The 24,049-nt window shown below is 35.9% G+C and overlaps 4 protein-coding genes across 4 annotated transcripts; 2 read left to right on the top strand and 2 right to left on the bottom strand.

The window, feature by feature from the left end:
• The first annotated feature begins 196 nt into the window (after positions 1 to 196).
• LOC139983590 (lectin 1) lies at positions 197 to 4,006 on the top strand. Its single transcript, XM_071997247.1, has 3 exons — positions 197 to 378; positions 1,740 to 1,878; positions 3,130 to 4,006. Exons 1-3 carry the CDS (start codon positions 269 to 271, stop codon positions 3,367 to 3,369), a joined length of 489 nt encoding a protein of 162 aa, XP_071853348.1. The 5' UTR covers positions 197 to 268; the 3' UTR covers positions 3,370 to 4,006.
• A 3,207-nt stretch (positions 4,007 to 7,213) lies between these two features.
• On the bottom strand, positions 7,214 to 10,335 carry LOC139983588 (uncharacterized). The gene is made up of 2 exons (XM_071997245.1): positions 9,990 to 10,335; positions 7,214 to 8,370 (listed from the first exon to the last, which is right to left on the bottom strand). Exons 1-2 carry the CDS (start codon positions 10,174 to 10,176, stop codon positions 7,652 to 7,654), a joined length of 906 nt encoding a protein of 301 aa, XP_071853346.1. The 5' UTR covers positions 10,177 to 10,335; the 3' UTR covers positions 7,214 to 7,651.
• A 1,610-nt stretch (positions 10,336 to 11,945) lies between these two features.
• LOC139983589 (lectin 1) lies at positions 11,946 to 15,901 on the top strand. The gene is made up of 3 exons (XM_071997246.1): positions 11,946 to 12,196; positions 13,565 to 13,703; positions 15,031 to 15,901. Exons 1-3 carry the CDS (start codon positions 12,087 to 12,089, stop codon positions 15,271 to 15,273), a joined length of 492 nt encoding a protein of 163 aa, XP_071853347.1. The 5' UTR covers positions 11,946 to 12,086; the 3' UTR covers positions 15,274 to 15,901.
• A 3,006-nt stretch (positions 15,902 to 18,907) lies between these two features.
• Positions 18,908 to 21,073, bottom strand: LOC139983586 (uncharacterized). The gene is made up of 2 exons (XM_071997240.1): positions 20,771 to 21,073; positions 18,908 to 20,142 (listed from the first exon to the last, which is right to left on the bottom strand). The coding sequence occupies exons 1-2, from the start codon at positions 20,955 to 20,957 to the stop codon at positions 19,424 to 19,426; spliced, it is 906 nt and encodes a 301-aa protein (XP_071853341.1). The 5' UTR covers positions 20,958 to 21,073; the 3' UTR covers positions 18,908 to 19,423.
• Between the last annotated feature and the right edge of the window lie 2,976 nt (positions 21,074 to 24,049).

Raw genomic sequence — 24,049 nt, 5'->3', positions numbered from 1 at the left:
CATTCAAGCTTTCCTGACGCATACAGCTGTCTTAAAACTAGTACCGCGACGGGCTTCTTCTTAGCAAAGAAACAACCAGCACTTAAACACTATTGTCACGGTTGTACGATCAACTTGTCCTTTAAAGGTTGATTCGCTTCCGCGTCACTGGATGAAAGTTACGCAAACTTGGAGATGCAAAAGAGATAAAAACTTTAGCAAAGCCATCGTTTCTTCACAATTCACTTTCGATTACTAACATCTACATCTCACCTGAGAAGACTGAATCATGGCTCTGTCTCTGGTCACTGTCGTCTTTGCCTTAACTCTCCTTGGAGGATGCAGTGCTTGTTCCTGTTACCCCGACTGGATGGCAATTCCTGGTTCTGGCTGTTACAAGTAAGCAGAAATTATATTTCATTTTGTTAAATAGGTTGTAGTTAATTTCATTTTCTTATAGAAAATTCACCAATATTAGAGAATGAGCATATAACCAAACAAGTTATTTAATTTTCAACCAAAGTTCACTTAAATTGATATTATAACCGTGAGAATAATTACGGCGTAACGTCAGGCGAGCATCACGGAAATGAACGATGGGAGCCTGGGCACGGAAACCAAACGAATTAACTGATCCACTCTCAACACTAGTCGCCTTGCCTCGAGACTCTGACAGTGTGATCAGGTGTATGTGCATCTGAAGAGTCCATTCGGAATGGAATAGATACGAGACAATATCTTAGACAAAACGATGAAAAGGTTAAAGCTCTCTAAATTTGCTGTTTCGAAAGCAAATACAGGTATTTCATCGGCTGATTCCGCTTTGGGGGCATTTGACATCAATAGTTGTCTGTTTAAATATTAAACGTGTAATAATCTCTTTAACGAACCAATTTCATACAAATTCGCACATCATTTCAAATTTCATAAAATGCTACAAAATACAAATGCTTCATTGATCAAAATCATCATACATTGGTGCCTTCGATATTTACGTCAAAGAATGAATGATTCCTAAAATTTAACATGTAAAAGTGTCGATGTTTCAGTTAGCAGTGTATTCGAAAGCTAAGTTCTACTTATAAATGGAATTCTTCGGATATTTAAGCACAAATTGTATCATTTGGATGTCTCCTTGGTATTCTCATTTATATTTTGGCTCATGTGACAAAATATCTCCAAGAAATATGGAGTAAACAGATTGATGGATCAATCTTCCACCTTCCTCATTTAGTAGGGATATTATACATAGGTCAAGGTTTTCAGCAAATATCTCGAGGACTGTTAGGTAATCTTCCGCCTCTTAATATATCCAACGACTATAGTCCCGAGAAAAAAAGGAAGGGCGAGTTATTTTATGGTGTCTTACAGGCACTGAGTAAACTTTTAGTCCCGCGTACAATGTGGAAAAGTCTCTTTAACTTCTTTGAGTCTTAGAATGTCGTTGTAAAATGTCCTTGTTCGTAGATTCCCTTCCCATAGAAAGATAGACGACCAATTATTTGTAAGTTTAGTTATTACCAAATTTACACATAACTGGTTCTTTCATCATAATTTAACTATCCCATTCTCCCCAGAAACACACTTAACAAGAACCATTTCAAACAACTTTGTCAATAGACACTTTTTCGTTTTCGTTATTTAGTGGGAATCGTTGTAACGGTTTACAGAATCTCCTTTGATTAATTTATATACATGTCATCGTGTAAAAATAACCTGTATACCGATGAAAACTACTTTACGTTTTTATTCCGTCACAGATACGTCGATACTCCTAAGACCTTTGAAGAAGCAGAATCGACGTGTCGACATTTTAGTCCAGGCCCTTATGGTTTCGGACATCTTGCTTCAGTCCATTCAACCGAGGAATATGAAGCCCTAGCTTCAATGGTTCCAGGGGTAACTATAATATCCAGCAATGTTTAAAGAGACCTCGATCAAGCCATTATTGTTTGTCTACTTGATAGTGCTCACTGTCATCAATACCTTCCCCAAACAGCTAAGAAAAATCTTACTCAATCTTGGGGATCACATATAATTAATGTTCCTTTACACAAACGCTGAAGATTTGATGAAGTCAAACTATGGCATCATAGAGTCACATGGACTGCATTTTTTTATGGTATTATTTCCTTATTTTAATGTTCATTTTCTGTATCGGAGTTGCCATGGGTTTTTTAGAAATCCAAACCCTTAAAATGATCTAATCATGGCAATGGTTTCAAAACTGTTAACATGCTACCCTGCAATTATAAAGAGAAAATCAAAGAGAAATCGAAAAGGTTTTTTATAAGATGTTAGTGGCATAACGAAATCACAGACTTACAGCTTACAGACTTTTTAAAGTAGAATATCACCCAAACAGAGAAAAATGTTTTTTATCTGTTTAGAGGTCAGTTGTTCTCCAAATATCGGTCAAATAAGTTAACAATCATGGATGGGTGTATGTCCTCTTTTTAATAGGAATCGGGGTTTCATGACCCACTTTATAAAACCACATAGGAAAAATTCATAATGAAAAGAGATCCTTAAATTTAATCAAAGAAATTAATGGGTTATGCATCAGTTACGTTCTGATAATAAAATGCTTTATAATACTTAGAAATTGTGTAGTATGTAGAAAGTAATGTTTCATATCACGACATAACATGTTACGAAACATGACAGTGACGAAAAAAAATAAGACCTTGCAACTGGAAAGTGTGAATGAAACCTTAACCTCTACATTAAACCATTTACAAAATGAAAATAAATAATTCAAAGTTTCCACAATAGAGAATTTAAGTGTTGCCTTTTCAAAATCTATTTAACCCCCTGAAGTGCTGCTCAAACAGTACACAGCTAAAATCAATGTTATCACTCCAGTTTGTGTCACAAAACAATCAATTTAACATTAATATTAAGACCTGCAATCAAGTCCAATTTAACTTTAGCGCATCATTCCAAGGACTTGAATTGTTTTAAAGTTGAATATCTTAGACAGAAGGAACTTACAAGCTTTTAAATTCCCTTCTTATGTTTGAATACAAATAATCAATCCAACTTTGTAATATATGTGTGTGTGTATATATATATATATATACATATATTATACACGTATTCCTGTCCATGATATCTGTTATAAGAGATATTACTTGCTTTACCTTAAAGGCTACTGATGGCTGGAATCCCCAAGTCTTCATAGGTCTTCGATTAAAGGATGGTGTTTCACCCGCCTGGACGGACGGCTCCTACTACGACTACCAGAACTGGTGCGGAAATGACCCCAATGCCCACCCTGATGGGTACGGTGCCTTTTCCGGCGGAAGTTACTGCAATGGTCAATGGGTGGACGTCCATACATTCACTAACGATCAATTTCCTTTCATTTGTAAACTTCCATGTCTTTAATTGGATTTTTTAGATCAAAACAGTTGAAGTTTGCACGTTTGTGCACAAAATATGAACTTTAAGAAAAGCGACTCACACCGACGAATTTATATAATGTCTTAAATACCTTAAGATGTTCTCCATTTGTGTTTAAATTGATAACTTCACATTGTCAAAATAAATTCAAATCCTAACCAATCCAGTAGAAATAATTTAAAAAGTAAAGAAAACACAACATGTTGCTTATCGGTGTACAACTGTGGTATCATTATAATGTTTGTTTCATGTTCATATATGGTATAAACTGTGACAACTAAAATTAGCAATATTTGGAAAACGCATGGTAAAAAATTGCTAGAAGCGATTTTTTTTTCTTGGATGAATAATCAATATCTTTAGTCTTTTTTTTTCCTCTGGACTATCATTTGAAATTAGAAACTGTTTTTAGCGGACGTTGTTTACTGTACCATTGTCGAGTTGTAATCAATATTCTGTGAAGGTTTTACAAAAATGTTTAGACTTCCGTTTTTAATTTAAATGGTCTTTGGTAGTGTAAATGCATGATTAGTTGCACGTAGGTTTCAATGTTACTCCAGACTTTAATTTGTCATCAATACTTTAACATAATGGAATAAAATATTGTGGAAATGGGAATAAAGTGGTTTGTATTCTCTGATTCCTTTATTGATGTTGCAAAAGAGCACGAAATAGGTCTCACGTGCTCATACACATCTGGTTTAAAGCTATATTTAGTTAATTATGTAACCTCATTATAGCCAACCCTAAGATATTCCTACATAAAGTTATATATCACCAAGAAGGAGAGAATAATCCAATGGAAATCAACAACTTATTCGTCGACATCAAGATTGCGACATGTTACATTTCGAATGGATACTCTTTGAAGCATAACCGTTGAATCAACCCTTAGAACAGTCCTTACCTTTTACCCGACGCTACATGGGCTCCTGACCTGTAATAAAAAAAAACACTGACAGTAGCTATAATATCATCAGTATTGACTCCCAAACTTTAGCAACCTAAAAATGCTAGAAACTTTCAGAAATACTTTTGTAGAGACTCTGATCCTCCAATTGATTAACCATAGACAAGTATAAACCTCAGTGTGGATATCTTCTACTCAAAATGTCAATTGCATTTGTTAGCTACATGAAGGTTTATGCCACTTCCCATCTTACAGCATTATACCAACCTTCCCCCACCACCCACCCCCACCCCCACCCCCACCCCTCCCTTCCATCATATATTCGATATTCAGGTTAACACAACTCATAAAGTATAGGTAGGTAAATGAGAGAGATTTGTCCCACCTGGCAACTTCCTTGACCTATCACTGGGCGGAATATGCCTCAAAGAAAAATATCTTTAAAAAAAAATTGTATGATTGCAAAATTTACGTTTAGGGGGTGCTATTCAAAAAGTGGGAAAGTTCTACATTTTGACCTTTTTTGCTTTCAAACAAATCTACGCGCCACATAGAAACAGGCCAGCACCTTCATAAATGTTCTACAACAAGCCCAACACACTAAAACAAACTACCTGGAACGATCAGGGCTAAAGAGAATTGGATATTTGCAATATCTTCGGAAAATCGCCAAAAACCCGTCCAAAAACAGAATAACAGTTGATAAACTTCACAGTTTCCAAAAATCACAACTCTTTTTAAAAAGTAATAAATATTATGTTCTTTACAGGCTTCCTTATAACAGTAAAGAAATGAATATCGGTAAAGCGCCACCAATCCGTTGTTGTAAGAACAAGGCTTGCACAATGTGTGGGTGTATATACGTGATTTTTTTTATGTATTGTATAGCCTGATAGAGGGGGCGTGTCCGCAATTTTAATGACAATCCTTATATTTCGGTCATTTTTTCAACAAATTTTCACAATTTTAGCCTCAAATGATAGAAAATATTTTAGATAATACTATTTTTACATTAACACTTTAAAGGGTTGAAACTTATAAAAGGTCACTGCACGGTCAACCTAATTAACATGGACGGAACCATTGTCCAGACAGGGATGTCCAAACATCTGGATAAAGTTTTCGGGCACTACACTGTCAGCGGTATTTTAACTTTTATGTGATATATATATCTCATCATTAAGCCATTACACTCATACCAATCTCTAGAAAACATTTCAATTACCTCCAACATTTTGTTATCATGTTGTATTAGTAAATATTTAATGCGATGACAGTGGTGGATGCAAGATTATGAAGAGGAGGGCCTGAGGTCGTTGAAGCGGATTCTCATGTTGGAGTTGGGTTTTTAATGCCCATCTCCCCGCCAAAGAAACTGATACACTCATTTGAGGCATTTTTAGGCTTTCAGTTGGGTGAATAATTACGGCTGGTACGGTTAACAAGCACGGTTGTGCTTATATCTACTTTCATTTTTTATGTGGGCTGAAAAAGGGAGTTGTACCCCACCTTACCCCACTGGATCTGCGTATGGATATCGGTACGACGTGAAAGTCATAGACAAATGTTTGAACTTTCAAGAGTAACCTATACGTCACACCTTTAACTATTTATAAACTCGCACTGGTGACACCTGTTCATAACATCTACCCCTCTGCTGCACTCGCTATCAGAAAAAAAATAGCCAAATTCGCAAATATCTTGATCAAATGTCGACTAAGTCACTTATCCATGCTTTTGTTTCATCCAGACTTGACTGTTGTAACAGCCTTTTATTTGGACTTCCGGCTTACCAAATCCAGTGAACTGTTACAAGTAGGTCCTATAGGGAAAAGCTCTGTTCACCAGCTCGAAACTTATTTGATACTAATTACTCAAGCTAAATGATGCACGATAGGTGTCACCAACATAGAAAATATGTTTGTTGAAGAATTTTGAAAACAAACTTCCGAAGCAGATTCAATATTTCTCATCCTAAATGCACTCTGACCAAGTGGGTTTATTGAAAAAAAGCTGTCGCAATCGGAAGAACGAATTTATTTTCTATTGCTTTTCTTCCGGGAATGTTTACCGTAAAATCACTGCTGACCGCCCATATCAGCATGTTCATTACACAAGTGAAACCTATATATACTCGTATCGTCCACTTTTCGTCCACAATTTTACGGAGGAAACGTCTGAAAACACCTGTTTAGTCCTTGCAATGGGAGGAAATAACACAATTTCGCAAGATACATCGGTAAGACCGATAGAAAGATATATACTATTCAAGAGAATAGACCTAAAACAGGATAGCACGCAGGCCTCACGGTCGTAAACAAAACAGAGAGATTTGATTTACGCGCGACCTGTTTGGCGGGGCTTGCATAGTTTGAATGTAGTTTGAAGAATCTACGGACTCGTTAAAAAATCTGGCGAATTTTATTCTGCTTAATATGTTTAACGACAGATAATTCAATAAAAATAATCATTATTTTATGAAAACTGTATAGAACGGTGTCATTTTTACTGAGCTTTTAGGGCAGTAAGCTGGAAAGGTCGAAGTTAAAATTTGGAAAACAGACGTTGAGACTTTAAGGCATCTCATCTCGTGTCGCAAAGAGGTCTTACCTGTGAATTCGGTCATGTCCATTACAGTCACAAATAAAAAGCTAATTTTCCAACTAATCAGCACCGATACACGGATGTCTACAACACGTATAAACTTTCACGTACTGGTGCCATTGGTGAATTATTACACAATGTTTTGTTTACACAATTTACCTGAACTTATTATTTATATTTTAGCGTGTCAAAGGGCTGAGTTTTAAACATGCATGACTTGGAGTCTCAGCGAGATTTCAACAGCGGTACTAAGAGTTAGAAAGGAGACAATTATAGACAAAAAAAAATACTTACATTATCACGCGATAAACAATATGCAGTGGGAATAATTTATTATCATGTTGAATACAAGTGTTGATTGCAGAATCATAATAGCGTTCCACGTCATTCTACGCATTCCCTAATAAATGTATTTAATTATAGTTATAATTATCAAAGAAATCAGGTTCATGCACCGATATAGTGTGCTGTGTGGAAAACATACTTAATTCAATATTGGCATTTTGACATTAACTTTTAACATGCTGATACTTTTTCTGAGGTACTGATTTATTCTATCATTTTGAATCATATGTCTTTCCGTAATTTATGATTTTACTTTCAATGATAATTTTTTACAATTACTTTCCCTCTAAAATGTAATAAATAAAAGAGGCAGAAAAAAAATGTCTCACGGTTTTAATGATTGATTCTGAGAAAAACTACAGGTGAGTAGTGCGTGGTAATCCTATTACAGAAGTAAAACAGGAGACACTAGAAGCAAGGAAACACAATGCCTACACCGTGCTCTCTTGTAATCCATCCAGCCTCAAAGCTTTTAGTTGGAACTTTACTAGCCAGAAATGGGGCAGCCTCTTCAAAGACCCCGGTCATTTCGACAATCTCCATATCTGCTAGACATCTCCTTGACCTACTTGTTGACATCGTTGTACACGCGTTGCCGTTGGTACTCTGGATGGCACACATGAGAGGGTCGAGGACTTCACAAAAATTGACGTCATCCCTAAGACTATCACAACCCCAGTCGAATTTCGCTGGATAGTTAGAAAGACGAACGTCCTGTCCCCCGACAAAATTGTCCAAATCCTTGCCCAGTTCTTCGTTATCAACACAATTTTGATCATGGTAGACACCGATCCGCATTACGTCGTCATTATCTCGTAGGATGATGTAATCTTCTCCCATTTCAATGCTGTCAATATATTGAATTGCATCTGTACTCGTCATGTAAGGAACTAATAACGGTTTTGCTGCGTCAGTTAAAAGTGCCAACCAGATTAACGCATGGTCACCGCTGTTGGAGGAAACAACAGGTAAACCAATGAGAAGGACGGTCCCGGAAGTGGATATCTGGTCCTGTTGGGAAGTAGAGAGTCCGTCAGCAATGGTCAGATCCGAACAACTTTGTACCAGAACTGCTACTTCACCAAGAGTATCATCGTACTCAGAAGACGTCAACAGTTGAACCATACCTACATGAAAAACAAAAAATTAATTACTTTCTTCTTCGAAAACATACAGTTAGTTAAAGTGTTTCTTATGCTATTATTTGTTGGATTTCTTAATTAATCAAAAGTCAGTGTAGTCTCATGATCAAGTTGTTGAAACTAGACATTATTGCTACACATATAAGATAGCAAACAAATCAAATTTTGAGTTGCTAATATCAAAACCAAAAACCTATGAAATTATTATTTTAAATGGTTATCTTATCACCTTTAATATGAGGGATCTAGTTATGATAGCATACAATATGTAACGTTCATTGTTATTGATAATAATCACAAATTAGATTCGAAAAAAAGAATAATATGCAACACTTAAACTTTTAATCAAACAGGATACATCTCGTGTGAAAATTTGAGAAATTATAGAGACTATTGTATGCCTGTGCAGAAGAGCAGAGGAACAACACTGGAGGTACTGGTCATGTATGAAAAAGATGGCAAACGCGCCAGTTATCCAATGGGGAGGTGCTAGCAAACCTGTCTAAAGTTTCTACAAGTCGATTAACGACAAAATTATTTTCACTAGTTTTTGTGTATAAACCAACTTGATAAATTGTTAATAATATGCATTCTAAAAAGTTGTAATCTTTTTGTACTTTTTAGTAATACCACAAGATATCTTACTGACGGTACCCCTGGACAAAGTTTGATAAAACATGTACCAGCATTTAACCAAAACATGGACACTTAAATAGTGGCAGTTTGGAAAAAAGGTACAGTACTTGCATTTAAGAATTGCTGAGAAAACTGAAACAGTACTTTAACAAGTTATGCAACCACTTTAGCTTAAGAAAATATAGTAACATGTTTCCGATGTGTTGTAAGTGTATGAAATAGGATTTGACAGTAAATGAATATGCCAAAAGTTGGTTGTTACAATATTTCGTCGATAACATGGTGAGTCTACCTAGAGTATGGTATAGGTAGAACTATGAATGTGAGACCCTCTATCCTAGCAACAAAATCATATTTGATTTTGGGCGATTTGCAGCTCGTGATATACGTCTGTGTATTAGGACGCATTTTATGGTCTTGGCAACGATTAGATTTCATAGTGTAATGACATTAATTTATCCTATTTTGTTTCTTTTTGTTTTATTCATAGAACTTTATTTCAGATGATTTTGAAATAAACAACATACTAATACACAGAATATGATAATTTTAAAGAGACTGAGGAGTGCTCACAAGAAGCTTGGAGTAACTTATTAACATAAACACCCCTTTACAAAATACAAATACCACTAACTATAGAACCATAAACGAGAAAAAGAGTTAAAAAACACAAAGAAATGAGTTACTGCTATTTAAGGTAATCAAAGACTTCAATAGCATAACCAAGAAATATTAGTCACACATATTTGGTCATGAGATGGAGTTTAAGGGCATTTTAAAGGTATTATTTGAGAGACATTTAATTGCTTTATCGGTGAGTGAATTCCTGAGTTAATGTCCTTGAAAACGGACAATGTGCTGCGAGGAAATGAATCTAAAACGTGGAATTATATCAAATCATATATCCGGTAATAGTTACAAAAATCTGATTCGTCAACTTATTTCAGTCCTTATTGATATTTCCTTACCTTCTAAGCCAAGCTCTTGGATAGCGTCTTCAAGATGTGAACGTTGAACGAGAAATCTCCCACTAGGTCCAAAATTCTTGGCATATCGAAGACCAGCTATTATTTCTTGAGACTCGCAAAAATATGCATAAGAAACAAGCCAAACCATGCAGACAGCAATCTTCGGAATGGATCGTTGGACATTCATGCTGATAGACTTATCCTGAACGAAAGATATTTAATATATTTAACTAAACAGTTAAGTAAAAACAAAACTGAGTCTTGACAGCTGAACGGCAAAAGTAAAATGACGTATCATTTAATCAGTCCAGTTTGTTTTATATTAGAGTAAGTTTAGTTGATAAATTCAGTCGTCACTGGCTTGCAGCCCGGTTTTTTCTTCTTAAATACATTTATTGTCGAATAATGCCCAATACAGTTGGAAAAGAACATAAACAGTTTCACTATTAGAGTATCTGTAAAAGAATACGATCAGTTTTGAAAGTACAATCAACCATATTGCAACAGACATCTTTGCATATTTGTTGATTTTCCTTTACTACTTCAATAAAAATAAACATTGCATCTTCATGATGTTCTTTGTCTAAACTAAAACATTAATGTTAATTGCTACAAATTTGAATAGTGAACCATAAACGATACTCAATTTTTGATGAAGTTATAAAGAATTATTCGCTTTTATATCTAGTACATATTTATTTAGATGTTATTACGTTTAATATCAATATCATGCATGATGCTTTATTTCATTCCAGTCGAGTAAACTTCCACTGCGGTTATCTTGCGTTGGTATATATATTGATGTTCTCAAAATATTATTTCAATGGATAAAATTATATGTCATTATATTTTGATGTCAACAAAAAGCCTGGAGAAAAACATAATCGAACTTGAAGATGGATTCAGAGATGCGTGCAATCATAAAACCATTCACATATGAGGGTACATATAGCCTCGCTTCTTTAAAAAGTAAAGGACTGTATGGCAGCTTAAAAAACATGGGCTATAGCAACGTGTTACACAGATAAGCCTAATATATACAGGCCCGTATCCAGGATTTTCTAACCCGGGGGGCGCGAATTACTATCCAAGCGGAGCGCGACCATCGGTTAGCGCGCAGCGAACAAGAACATTTCTGCCCCCCCCCCTCCTCCGCCCATGGTACGCCATTGGATCCACTACATTATATTGACAGGAGATGTTCTCAATTCTCCAATCGCATGCGGAATTTATTTTTATATTCATTGTAAGAGTTGCGGTACTAGGTTTGGGTAACAATTAGCATTCAGGTCTGAGGGTTTAACATTTTCTCTCGAGATGGCAGTGTTGAATCGAAGGACATAGGTCTAGTGCAGTTCGCATACAGATCCTGGTTTAATACCAAATGCGTCATGTTCCCCGACGACTTGGTAGAGTTCAAGACCAGCCAAGCACAATCGTACAACTTTTTAAGGCGCCCATACACACACACGCGTTATGATAGACCATATATAGTATATATATATATATATACATTAGTGAAAGAGGAAAAATGAAAACGACAAATATGGAGTTGTCGGTGTAAGGGGTAGGGTGAGGCGCACACAGGGATCAGCGCTTTAATTATGTCACTGTTCCTCCTTCTCTTCCCGGTGTCTTTGCGTTTTTCTTCTTCTCCCTCCTTTTCTCCTCTCTCTCTCTCTATCTTCTTTTTCTTTTCCCTTCCTTCCTCTCCTTCCTCCTATTTTTTCCCCAGTGTTTTCCCCCTTTTCTTCTTTCTTCTGTTTCTTACCCGGAGGTCGCGCGCCGCCCCAACGCCCCCCCCCCTGGATACGTGACTGTATATAATATTCATTCAAGCGCTCCTGACGCATACAGCTGTCTTAAAACTAGTACCGCGACTGGCTTCTTAGCAAAAGAAACAACCAGCACTTAAACACTATTGCCAAGGCTGTATGGTCAACTTGTCCTTTAAAGGTTGATTCGCTTCCGCGTCACCGAATGAAAGTTATGCAAACTTGGAGATGCAAAAGAGATAAAAACTTGAGCAAAGCCATCGTTTCTTCACAATTCACTTTCGATTACTGACCTCTACGTCTCACCTGAGAAGACTGAATCATGGCTCTGTCTCTGGTCACTGTCGTCGTTGCCTTAACTCTCCTTGGAGGATGCAGTGCTTGTTCCTGTTACCCCGACTGGATGGCAATTCCAGGTTCTGGCTGTTACAAGTAAGCAGAAATTATATTTCATTTTGTTAAATAGGTTGTAGTTAATTCCATTATTTTATAGAAAATTCACCAACTTTAGAGAATGGGCATAAAAACAAACAAGTTAATTAACTTTCAACCCAAGTTTGCTTTAATTGAGGCTATAACCTTGTGAATAATGACGACGCAACGACAGGCGAGCATCACGGAAATGCAATACGACTTAATATATGTCCCAAAGATAGGAGCCTGGGCACGGAAACCAAACGAATTAACTGATCCACTCTCAACACTAGTCGCCTTGCCTCGAGACTCTGACAGTGTGATCAGGTGTATGTGCATCTGAAGAGTCCATTCGGAATGGAATAGATACGAGACAATATCTTAGACAAAACGATGAAAGGTTAAAGCTCTCTAAATTTGCTGTTTCGAAAGCAAATACAGGTATTTCATCGGCTGATTCCGCTTTGGGGGTATTTGGCATCAATAGTTGTCTGTTTAAATATTAAACGTGTAATAATCTCTTTAACGAACCAATTTCATACAAATTCGCACATCATTTCAAATTTCATAAAATGCTACAAAATACAAATGCTTCATTGATCAAAATCAACATATATTGGTGCCTTCGATATTTACGTCAAAGAATGAATGATTCCTAAAATTTAACATGTAAAAGTGTCGATGTTTCAGTTAGCAGTGTATTCGAAAGCTAAGTTCTACTTATAAATGGAATTCTTCGGATATTTAAGCACAAATTGTATCATTTGGATGTCTATTTGGCTCATGTGACAAAATATCTCCACGAGATATATGGAGTAAACAGATTGATGGATCAATCTTCAACCTGCCTCATGTAGTAGGGATATCGTACATAGGTCAAGGTTTTCAGCAAATATCTCGAGGACTGTTAGGTAATCTTCCGCCTCTTAATATATCCAACGACTATAGTCCCGAGAAAAAAAGGAAGGGCGAGTTATTTTATGGTGTCTTACAGGCATTGAGCAAACTTTTAGTCCCGTGTACAATGTGGAAAAGTCTCTTTAACTTCTTTGAGTCTTAGAATGTCGTTGTAAAATGTCCTTGCTCGTAGATTCCCTTCCCATAGAAAGATAGACGACCAATTATTTGTAAGTTTTGTTATAACCAAATTGACACATAACTGGTTCTTTGGTATCTTTCATCATAATTTAGCTATCCCATTCTCTCCAGAAACACACTTAACAAGAACCATTTCAAACAACTTTGTCAATAGACACTTTTTCGTTTTCGTTATTTAGTGGGAATCGTTGTAACGGTTTACAGAATCTCCTTTGATTTATTTACATGTCATCGTGTAAAAATAACATGTACCGATGAAAATTACTTTACTTTCTGCTTCCGTCACAGATACGTCGATACTCCTAAGACCTTTGAAGAAGCAGAATCGACGTGTCGACATTTTAGTCCAGGCCCTTATGGTTTCGGACATCTTGCTTCAGTCCATTCAACCGAGGAATATGAAGCCCTAGCTTCAATGGTTCCAGGGGTAACTATAATAACCAGCAATGTTTAAAGAGACCTCGATCAAACCATTTTTATTTGACTACTTGATAGGGCTCACTGTCATCAATACTTTCCCCAAACAGCTAAGAAAAATCTTACTCAATCTTGGAGATCATATATTTAATGTTCCCTTACACAAACGCTGAAGACTTTATGAAGTCAAACTATGACATCATAGAGTCACATGGACTGCATTTTTTATGGTATTATTTCCTTATTTTCATTTTCATTTTCTGTATCGGAGTTGCCATGGGTTTTGTAAAAATTCAAACCCTTAAAATGATTAATCATGGCAATGGTTTCAAAACTGTTAACATGCTACCCTGCAATTGTAAAGAGAAATCAAAGAGAAATCGAAAAGGTTTTTTATAAGATGTTAGTGGCATAACGAAATCACAGACATACAGCTTACAGACTTGTTAAAGTAGAATATCACCCAAACAGAGAAAGATGTTTCTTAGCTGTTAAGAGGTCAATTGTTCTCCAAATATCGGTCAAATAAGTTAAACAATGATGGATGGGTGTATGTCCTCTTTTTAATAGGAATCGGGGTTTCATGACCCACTTTATAAAACCACATAGGAAAAATTCATTATGCAAAGAGATCCTTATTAATTTAATCAAAGAAATTAATGGGTTATGCATGATTTAGGTTCTGATAATAAAATGCTTTATAATATTTGGAAATTGTGTAGTATATAGAAAGTAATGTTCATATCACGACATTACATGTTACGAAACATGACAGTGACGAAAAAATAAGACCTTGCCACTGGAAAGTGTGAATGAAACCTTAACCTCTACATTAAACCATTTACAAAATGAAAATAAATAATTCAAAGTTTCCACAATAGAGAATTTAAGTGTTGTTTTCAAATCCATTTCACACCCTGAAGCGCTGCTCAAACAGTACACAGAAAAAATCAATGTTATCACTCCAGGTTGTGTCACAAAACAATCGATTTCACATTAACATTAAGACCTGCAATCAAGAGCCGATACCATCGTCAATTTAACTTTAGCGCATCATTCCAAGGACTTGAATTGTTTTAAAGTTGAATATCTTAGATAGAAGGAACTTACAAGCTCTTAAATTCCCTTCTTATGTTTGAATACAAAATAACAATCCCAAATTTGTAATATATATGTGTGTGTATATATATATATATATATATATATATATATATATATATATATATATATATATATACATATATATATATATATATATATATATATATATATATATTATACACGTATTCCTGTCCATGATATCTGTTATTAGAGATATTACTTGCTTTACCTTAAAGGCTACTGATAGCTGGAATCCCCAAGTCTTCATCGGTCTTCGATTAAAGGATGGTGTTTCACCCGCCTGGACGGACGGCTCCTACTACGACTACCAGAACTGGTGCGGAAATGACCCAAATGCCCACCCTGATGGGTACGGTGCCTTTTCCGGCGGAAGTAACTGCAATGGTCAATGGGTGGACGTCCATACATTCACTAACGATCAATTTCCTTTCATTTGTAAACTTCCATGTCTTGAATAGGATTTTTTAGATCAAAACAGTTGAAGTTTACACGTTTTTGCACAAAATATGAACTTTAAGAAAAGCGACACACACTGACGAATTTATATAATGTCTTAAATACCTTAAGATGTTCTCCATTTGTGTTTTAATTGATAACTTCACATTCTCTAAGTAAATTCGAACCCTAACCAATCCAGTAGAAATAAGTTAAAAAGTAAAGAAAACACAACATGTTGCTTATCGGTGTACAACTGTGACATCATTATAATGTTTGTTTCATGTTCATATATGGTATAAACTGTGACAACTACAATTAGCAATATTTGGAAAACGCATGGTAAAAAATTGCTAGCGATTTTTTTTCTTGGATGAATAATCAATATATTTAGTCTTTTTTTTTTTCCTCTGGACTATCATTTGAAATTAGAAAATGTTTTTAGCGGACGTTGTTTACTGTACCATTGTCGAGTTGTAATCAATATTCTGTGAAGGTTTAAAAAATATGTTTACACTTCCGTTTTTAATTTTAATGGTCTTTGGAAGGGTAAATGCATGATTAGTTGCATGTAGGTTTCAATGTTACTCCAGACTTTAATTTGTCATCAATACTTTAACATAATGGCATAAAATATTGAAGAAATGGGAATTAAGTGGTTTGTATTCTCTGATTCCTTTATTGATGTTGCAAAAGAGCACGAAATAGGTCTCACGTGCTCATACACATCTGGTTTAAAGTTATATTTAGTTAATTATGTAACCTCATCATAGCCAACCCTAAGATATTCCTACATAAAGTTATATATCACCAAGATGGAGAGAATAAGCTAATGGAAATCAACAACTTATTCTTCGACATCAAGATTGCGACATGTTACATTTCAAATGGATACTCTTTGAAGCCTATCCGTCGAATCAACCCTAGAACAGTCCTTACCTTTTACCCGACGCTACAGGGGCTCCTGACCTGTAAAACAAAACACTGACTAATGATAACAGTTCAGTAGCTATAAGATCATCAGTATTGATTCCCAAACTTTAGCAACCTAAAAATGATAGAAGCTTTTAGAAATACATTTGTAGAGGCTCTGATCCTCGATTTATTTGACCATAGACAATTATAAACCTCAGTGTGGATAACTACGTTGAGAGTGCGAGTAAAATCTGGCATATTTGGAATCACTGCTGATATTCCTTCAGCTGATAATATCAGGGAGAAATCATGTTGTTTGATTCATCTTCTACTCAAAATGTCAATTGCATTTGTTAGCTACATGAAGGTTTATGACACTTCCCATCTTACAGCATTATACCAACCTTTCCCCACCACCCCCACCCCACCCGTCACCCCTACTCTCCATCATATATTCGATATTCAGGTTAACACAACTCATAAAGTATAGGTAGGTAAATGAGAGAGATTTGTCCCACCTGGCAACTTCCTTGACCTTTCACTGGTCGGAATATGCCCCAAAGAAATATAACTTTTGAAAAAAATGGTACCTTCGCAAAATTTACTTTTAGGGGGTGCTATTCAAAAAGTGACCTTTTTTGCTTTCAAACAAATCTACGCGCCACATAGATACAGGCCAGCACCTTCATAAATGTTCTACAACAAGCCCAACACATTTAAAAAAAGTACCCTGGGAAGATCAGGGCTATAGAGAATTGGATATTTGCAATATCTTCGGAAAATCGCCTAAAACCCGTCCAAAAACAGAAAAACAGTTAATAAACTTCATAGTTTCCAAAAATCATATTTCGCGCACCCTACAACTCTTTTCAAAAAGTAATAAATATTATGTTCTTTACATGATTCCTTATAACAGTAAAGCAATGAATATCGGAAAGCGCCACCAATCCGTTGTTGTAAGAACAACTTGCACAATGTGTGGGTGTATATACGTGATTTCTTTATGTATTGTATAGCCTGATAGAGGGGGCGTGTCCGCAGTTTTTCAACAAATTTCCACAATTTTAGCCTCAAATGATAGGAAATATTTTATATAATACTACTTTAACATAAAATACACCAAAAACAAAAAGTTTATTACTATTGGTATGTATGTATCAAAAAAAGCTATTTTGGGGACCTAATTTTTATACGTGATCTTATGACAATCCTTGTACCTCGATAATTTTTCAACCAAGTTCCACAATTTTGACCTCAAATGATAGAAATATTTTAGATAATACTATTTAAACATTAACACTATAAAGGGTTGAAACTTATAAAAGGTCACTGCACGGTCACCCTAATTAGCATGGACGGAACCATTGTCCAGAGAGGGATGTCCAAACATCTGCATAAAGTTTTCGGACACTACACAGTCAGCGGTATTATAACTTTTATGTGATATATATCACATCATTAAGCCATTACACTCATACTAATCTCCGAGAAAATATTTAATGCGATAACTGTGGTGGATGCAACATTTTGAAGAGGAGGGCCTGAGGTCGTTGAAGCGGATTCTCATGTAGGGGTGGAGGGTTTCCATGCCCATCTCCCCCGCCAAAGAAACTGATACACTCATTTTGAGGCATTTTTAGGCTTTCAGTTGGGTGAATAATTACGGCAGGTACGGTTAAAATGCAAGGTTGTGCTAATATCTACTTTTATTTTTTTTTATGGGGGCTGAAAAAAAAGAGTTGTACCCCACCTTACCCCACTGGATCTGCGTATGGATATCGGTACGACGTGAAAGTCATAGACAAGAGTTTGAACATTCAAGAGTAACCTATACGTCACACCTGTAACTATTTATAAACTTACACTGGTGCCACATGTTCATAACATCTACCCCTCTGCTGCACTCGCTATCAGAAAAAAATAGCCAAATTCGCAAATATCTTGATCAAATGTCGACTAAGTCACTTATCCATGCTTTTGTTTCATCCAGACTTGACTGTTGTAACAGCCTTTTATTTATTTTCTATTGCGCTTCTGGCGGGAATGGTTTACCGTAAATCACTGCTGACCGCCCATATCAGGATGTTCATCACACAAGTGAAACCTATATATACTCGTATCATCCACTTTTCGTCCACAATTTTACGGTGAAAGAAAGATATACACTGTTCAAGAAAATTGACCTAACACAGGCTAGCACGCAGGCCTCATGGTCGTAAACAAAACAAAGAGATTTGATTTACGCGCGACCTGTTGGGCGGGGCTTGCAAAGTTTGAATGAAGTTTGAAGAATCTACGGACTCGTTAAAAAATCTGGCGAATTTTATTCAGCTTAATATGTTTAACGACAGATAATTCAATAAAAATAATCATTTTTTTTATGAAAACTGTATAGAACGGTGTCATTTTTACTGAGCTTTTAGGGCAGTAAGCTGGAAAGGTCGAAGTTAAAATTTGGAAAACAGACGTTGAGACTTTAAGGCATCTCATCTCGTGTCGCAAAGAGGTCTTACCTGTGAATTCGGTCATGTCCATTACAGTCACAAGTAAAAAACTAATTTTCCAACCAATCTGCACCGATACATGGATGCCTACAACACGTATACACACTCACGTTTGGTGCCATTGGTGAATTATTACACAATGTTTTGTTTAAACACTTTCCCTGAACTTGTTATTTATATTTTAGCGTGTCAAAGGGCTGAGTTTTAAAAATGCATGACTTGGAGTCTCAGCGAAATTTCAACAGCGGTACCAAGAGATAGAAAGGAGACAATTATAGACAAGAAAAATACTTACATTATCACGCGATAAACAATATGCAGTGGGAATAATTTATTATCATGTTGAATACAAGTGTTGATTGCAGAATCATAATAGCGTTCCACGTCATTCTACGCATTCCCTAATAAATGTATTTAATTATAGTTAAAATTATCAAAGAAATCAGGTTCATGCACCGATCTAGTGTGCTGTGTGGAAAACATACTTAATTCAATATTGGCATTTTGACATTAACTTTTAACATGCTGATACTTTTTCTGACGTACTATTATATTCTATCATTTTGAAACATATGTCTTTCCGTAATTTATGATTTTACTTTCAATGATAATTTTTTACAATTACTTTCCCTCTAAAATGTAATAAATAAAAGAGGCAGAAAAAAAATGTCTCACGGTTTTAATGATTGATTCTGAGAAAAACTACAGGTGAGTAGTGCGTGGTAATCCTATTACAGAAGTAAAACAGGAGACACTAGAAGCAAGGAAACACAATGCCTACACCGTGCTCTCTTATAATCCATCCAGCCTCAAAGCTTTTAGTTGGAACTTTACTAGCCAGAAATGGGGCAGCCTCTTCAAAGACCCCGGTCATTTCGACAATCTCCATATCTGCTAGACATCTCCTTGACAGAGTTGTTGACATCGTTGTACACACGTTGCCGTTGGTACTCTGGATGGCACACATGAAAGGGTCGAGGACTTCACAAAAACTGACGTCATCCCTAAGACTATCACAACCCCAGTCGAATTTCGCTGGATAGTTAGAAAGACGAACGTCGTGTCCCCCGACAAAATTGTCCAAATCCTTGCCCAGTTCTTCGTTATCAACACAATTTTGATCATGGTAGACACTGATCCGCATTACGTCGTCATTATCTCGTAGGATGATGTAATCTTCTCCCATTTCAATGCTGTCAATATATTGAATTGCATCTGCACTAGTCATGTAAGGAATTAATAACGGTTTTGCTGCGTCAGTTAAATATGCCATCGAGATTAACAAGTGGGCACCGCTGTCAGAGGAAACAACAGGTAAACCAATGAAAAGGACGGTCCCGGAAGTGGATATCTGGTCCTGTTGGGAAGTAGAGAGTTCGTCAGCAATGGTCAGATCCGTACAACTTTGCACCTGAACTGCTACTTCACCAATGGTATCATCGTACTCAGAAGATGTCAACAGTTGAACCATACCTACATGAAAAACAATAAATTAATTATTTCATCTTAGAAAACAAACAGTTAGTGTTCTTGTGTCTAATGTTATTATTTTTTGGTTTTCTTAATAAATCAAAAGTCAATGCAGTCTTATGATCAAGTTGCTGAAACTAGACATGATTGCTACACATGTAAAATACCAAACAAATCAAATTTTGTGTTCCTAATATCAAAACCAAAATAGTATGATATTGTTGTTTTAAATGGTTATCCTATCACCTTTAAATACGAGGGATCAAGTTATGATAGCATACAATTTGTAACGTTCATTGTTATTGATAATAATCACAAATTAGAATCAAAGAACGAATCAAACGCAACACTTAAGCTTTTAATCAATTAGGATACATCTCACGTGAACATTTGAGATATTATAGAGATGCTTCTTTTAGAGACTATTGTATGCCTTTGCAGAAAACAACCTTTAGAGACATTTAATTGCTTTATCGGTGAGTGAATTCCTGAGTTAAGGCCCTTGAAAACGGACAATGTGCTGCCAGGAAGTGAATCTAAAACGTGGAATTATATCAAATCATATATCCGGTAATAGTTACAAACAATCTGATTTCTCAACTTTTTTCAGTCCTTTTTGATATTTCCTTACCTTCTAAGCCAAGCTCTTGGATAGCGTCTTCAAGATGTGAACGTTGAACGAGAAATCTCCCACTAGGTCCAAAATTCTTGGCATATCGAAGACCAGCTATTATTTCTTGAGACTCGCAAAAATATGCATAAGAAACAAGCCAAACCATGCAGACAGCAATCTTCGGAATGGATGGTTGGACATTCATGCTGATAGATTTATCCTAATTGAAAAATATTTAAAATATTTAACTTAACAGTTGAGTAAAAACAAAATTGAGTCTTGACAGCTGAACGGCAGAAAGTAAAATGACGTATCATTTAGTCAGTCCAGTTTGTTCATATTAGACTAAGTTGAGTCTTTTAGTTCATTAAAACTGCAGTTAACGACCTTCCCAATGCATATTAAAATTCATCTGAAAAGAAGATGAAGAAAAGAACGGGTATGTCAAATGTCAGCATTTAGTACACGTGAACCTTGCATTAAGGGTGTAGGCAGGCGCTTAGCCAAAAAGGGGGGGGGGTTAGGGGCGAAGGGGGCGACCGTCCCCCCCCATGTGCATATTTTTTTGTATGTTTTTATGATATCGCTAGTCATTTCAAGCTTAGATGCAACTTACAAGGCCTGGGAAGTGCCTTTTCCAGCAATCTGGGAGGCAATTTCAGCCAAAATATTCTTGTACTCGTAGCGCCAACTCATGGTGGCGCCACGCATGGATAGTTTCCACTGCAGAATCTACGGCTCTGGTAGTTTGCCTACAGGGTCGCCCCTCCCTTGGCAAATTCCTGGCTACGCGCCTGGGTGTAGGCCTACAATGTCAACTGTTTTCAAAATGTTTTGCAGTCTCGAATATCACACTTATAAGCGAATTTATTAAAACTTGCCTTCAGACAAAAGCAATACAACGATGAGAGTCCGGAATGTGAAAAAAAAATTAAAGACAATGAAAAAAATGTTGTCCACGGAAGAATGTGACATGACACATTTCTTTGGGGGGAAGGGGCGAGAGGGGGGAGTTCACATAATAATGCACATTCAGAAGTTGTAGGTAAGTGAGAAGGCCTATTCCTTTACACGACTAAATTCATATACGCAATTCAAACTTTGCTTGCAGCCCGGCGTTTCTTCTTACATACAGTTATTGTCGCATAATAACCAATATAGTTGGAAAAGAACATTAACGTTTTCACCATTATGTTTCTGTAAAAGTATACAATCAGTTTTAAAAACACAATCAACCACAAAATATCAGAGACCTTCTTCCATATGTTTGGTGATTTTCCTTCACTTCGTCAGTAAAGACAACGATTGCATCTTCATGAAGTTCTATGTCTAAACTATAATATAAATTTTGCTAGCTATTAAATTTAATATAGAAATATAAAACGTACTCCTATTTTTTGATGAAGTAGTATGGAATTATTTGCTTTTAGCCGGAGTACATATTTTTATAGATGTTATTACGTTTAATATCAATATACCTGCATTATATTTTATGTCATTCCAGCCGAATAACTTCCATGCGCTTATCCTGCGTTGGTTTGTCTATTAAATTTTCTCAATATATTAACTTCAAGCGATAAAATTATGTCATTGATATTTTATTGAAAAATAAAACAATCCTGGAGTTGTAACTTTCACGTTACAGAGAGTAAATTGTTGTTTTATATTAGGAAGATTTTACTGGTACGTGGTAAATATTTGTATGAAATTGTTGAAGTAGGTAGCGCATCCTTCCGAATACGTATCTTATAATAATAATAATAATAATAATAAATATTTATATAGCGCATAACCAGCAAAGCGCTTTACAAATGTTAAACCTAAACACAAATGGTAACACAAACCAAAATATTAAATATAAAGAACCAATAAGACAAAAAATGCAAAAGCAACAATTTAAAAAAAAACACCGGTACTAAACGATACTAAAATAATTTTAAAAAATAAATTAAAAGAAAAAGCCCATAGCGCAATAGTCCAAAACAAATTCAGAAGTACGTAAATAGTATAATTGATTAAATCGTAGTCAATGTTTAAATATAAATAAGAATGAGAAACTATAGTACAGTAAGACAATTAATGTAAAAGCCTAAAGCAGATAGTAATAAACACCCAATACTAAACGATAATAAATAGAACCCTTATAAACGTAGTAAACAAAATATAATAATAATTAAAAAATTAATAAATAAAAAACAAATGTTAAGAATTAAGAAAATAGTTCCAAACGTAATATCTATGAATAATAACTGTTAAAACATAGTCAATTACACAGTAAAGCAAGTCTAAAATAATATATTTTCAAAGCAGTTTTAAAAGTGGTAAGAGAACTGCATACACGCACAGAAATACTGCTGTATCAATACAGGAGGTCTCCTCGCAAGTAATCCTCTAATCTCCTTAAGTCTGTGCATGCTGTATCTAACAGCCATGTATAGGCCTAGTAAATGGCAGAGACCTACACTGTCACACAAAATTGAATTGAAAATACTCCAAAATGCTCCAAAATATTAACACTATTCCAGCTGAAACGCCATAATTCAGTCCTTGGGTGCAAATAGGCCTACTGTGTATCACTTAATTCTATATGACACACGGTCCTCGAATTCGTTTGAAATCGAAGCATTTAACGATAGCTCACTTTCCTGCAGCCGTACACTCTTGGCGCATGTGAAAAAAAAATGATTTGGAGCTAAATTATATTATTGTTCCTGTTATGCATTATCCTTTCCAACCGCACAACAATTCAGAGTAGTTTTCTTCAATAGCACAAACTAGCGTTAAGACCTGTTCATAGACCTTATTTATAGTCGAAATTTGTCTCAGAATAAACATATTGACGTTGTAAACGTGAAGGTTACTCTCAGAACCTTCCCTACCAACTACCCCCTCCCCCGTTCCACCTTGCTTCTCTTCTCATTCTACAATATTTTTTTACAGGTAGTGTTTTATCGTTGTGTGACATTACTTATTTTTCACTTGCAAAATGTTTGTTGTTAATATACGCTATAAACTTCTATTCCTGCAGTAAAACGACAACCTCGTGTAGCAATAGATATATGGATGGATGGGTTGATGGGTGGATGGGTTGATGGATGGATTGACGGACGGACGGACGGACGGACGGACGGACGGACGGACGGACGGACGGACGGACGGACGGACGGACGGACGGACGGACGGACGGACGGACGGACGGACGGACGGACGGACGGACGGACGGACTGAAAAAAATAAGAAACTATTTCAATACTAGAGTGGCGCTGTTTACACTTCGATTGCTCATAATACCGGTAT

The sequence above is a fragment of the Apostichopus japonicus genome, chromosome 16, assembly GCF_037975245.1.
Source record: "Apostichopus japonicus isolate 1M-3 chromosome 16, ASM3797524v1, whole genome shotgun sequence".
Lineage (NCBI taxonomy): Eukaryota > Metazoa > Echinodermata > Holothuroidea > Aspidochirotida > Stichopodidae > Apostichopus > Apostichopus japonicus.
This window is presented reverse-complemented; position numbering and strand designations above follow the sequence as displayed.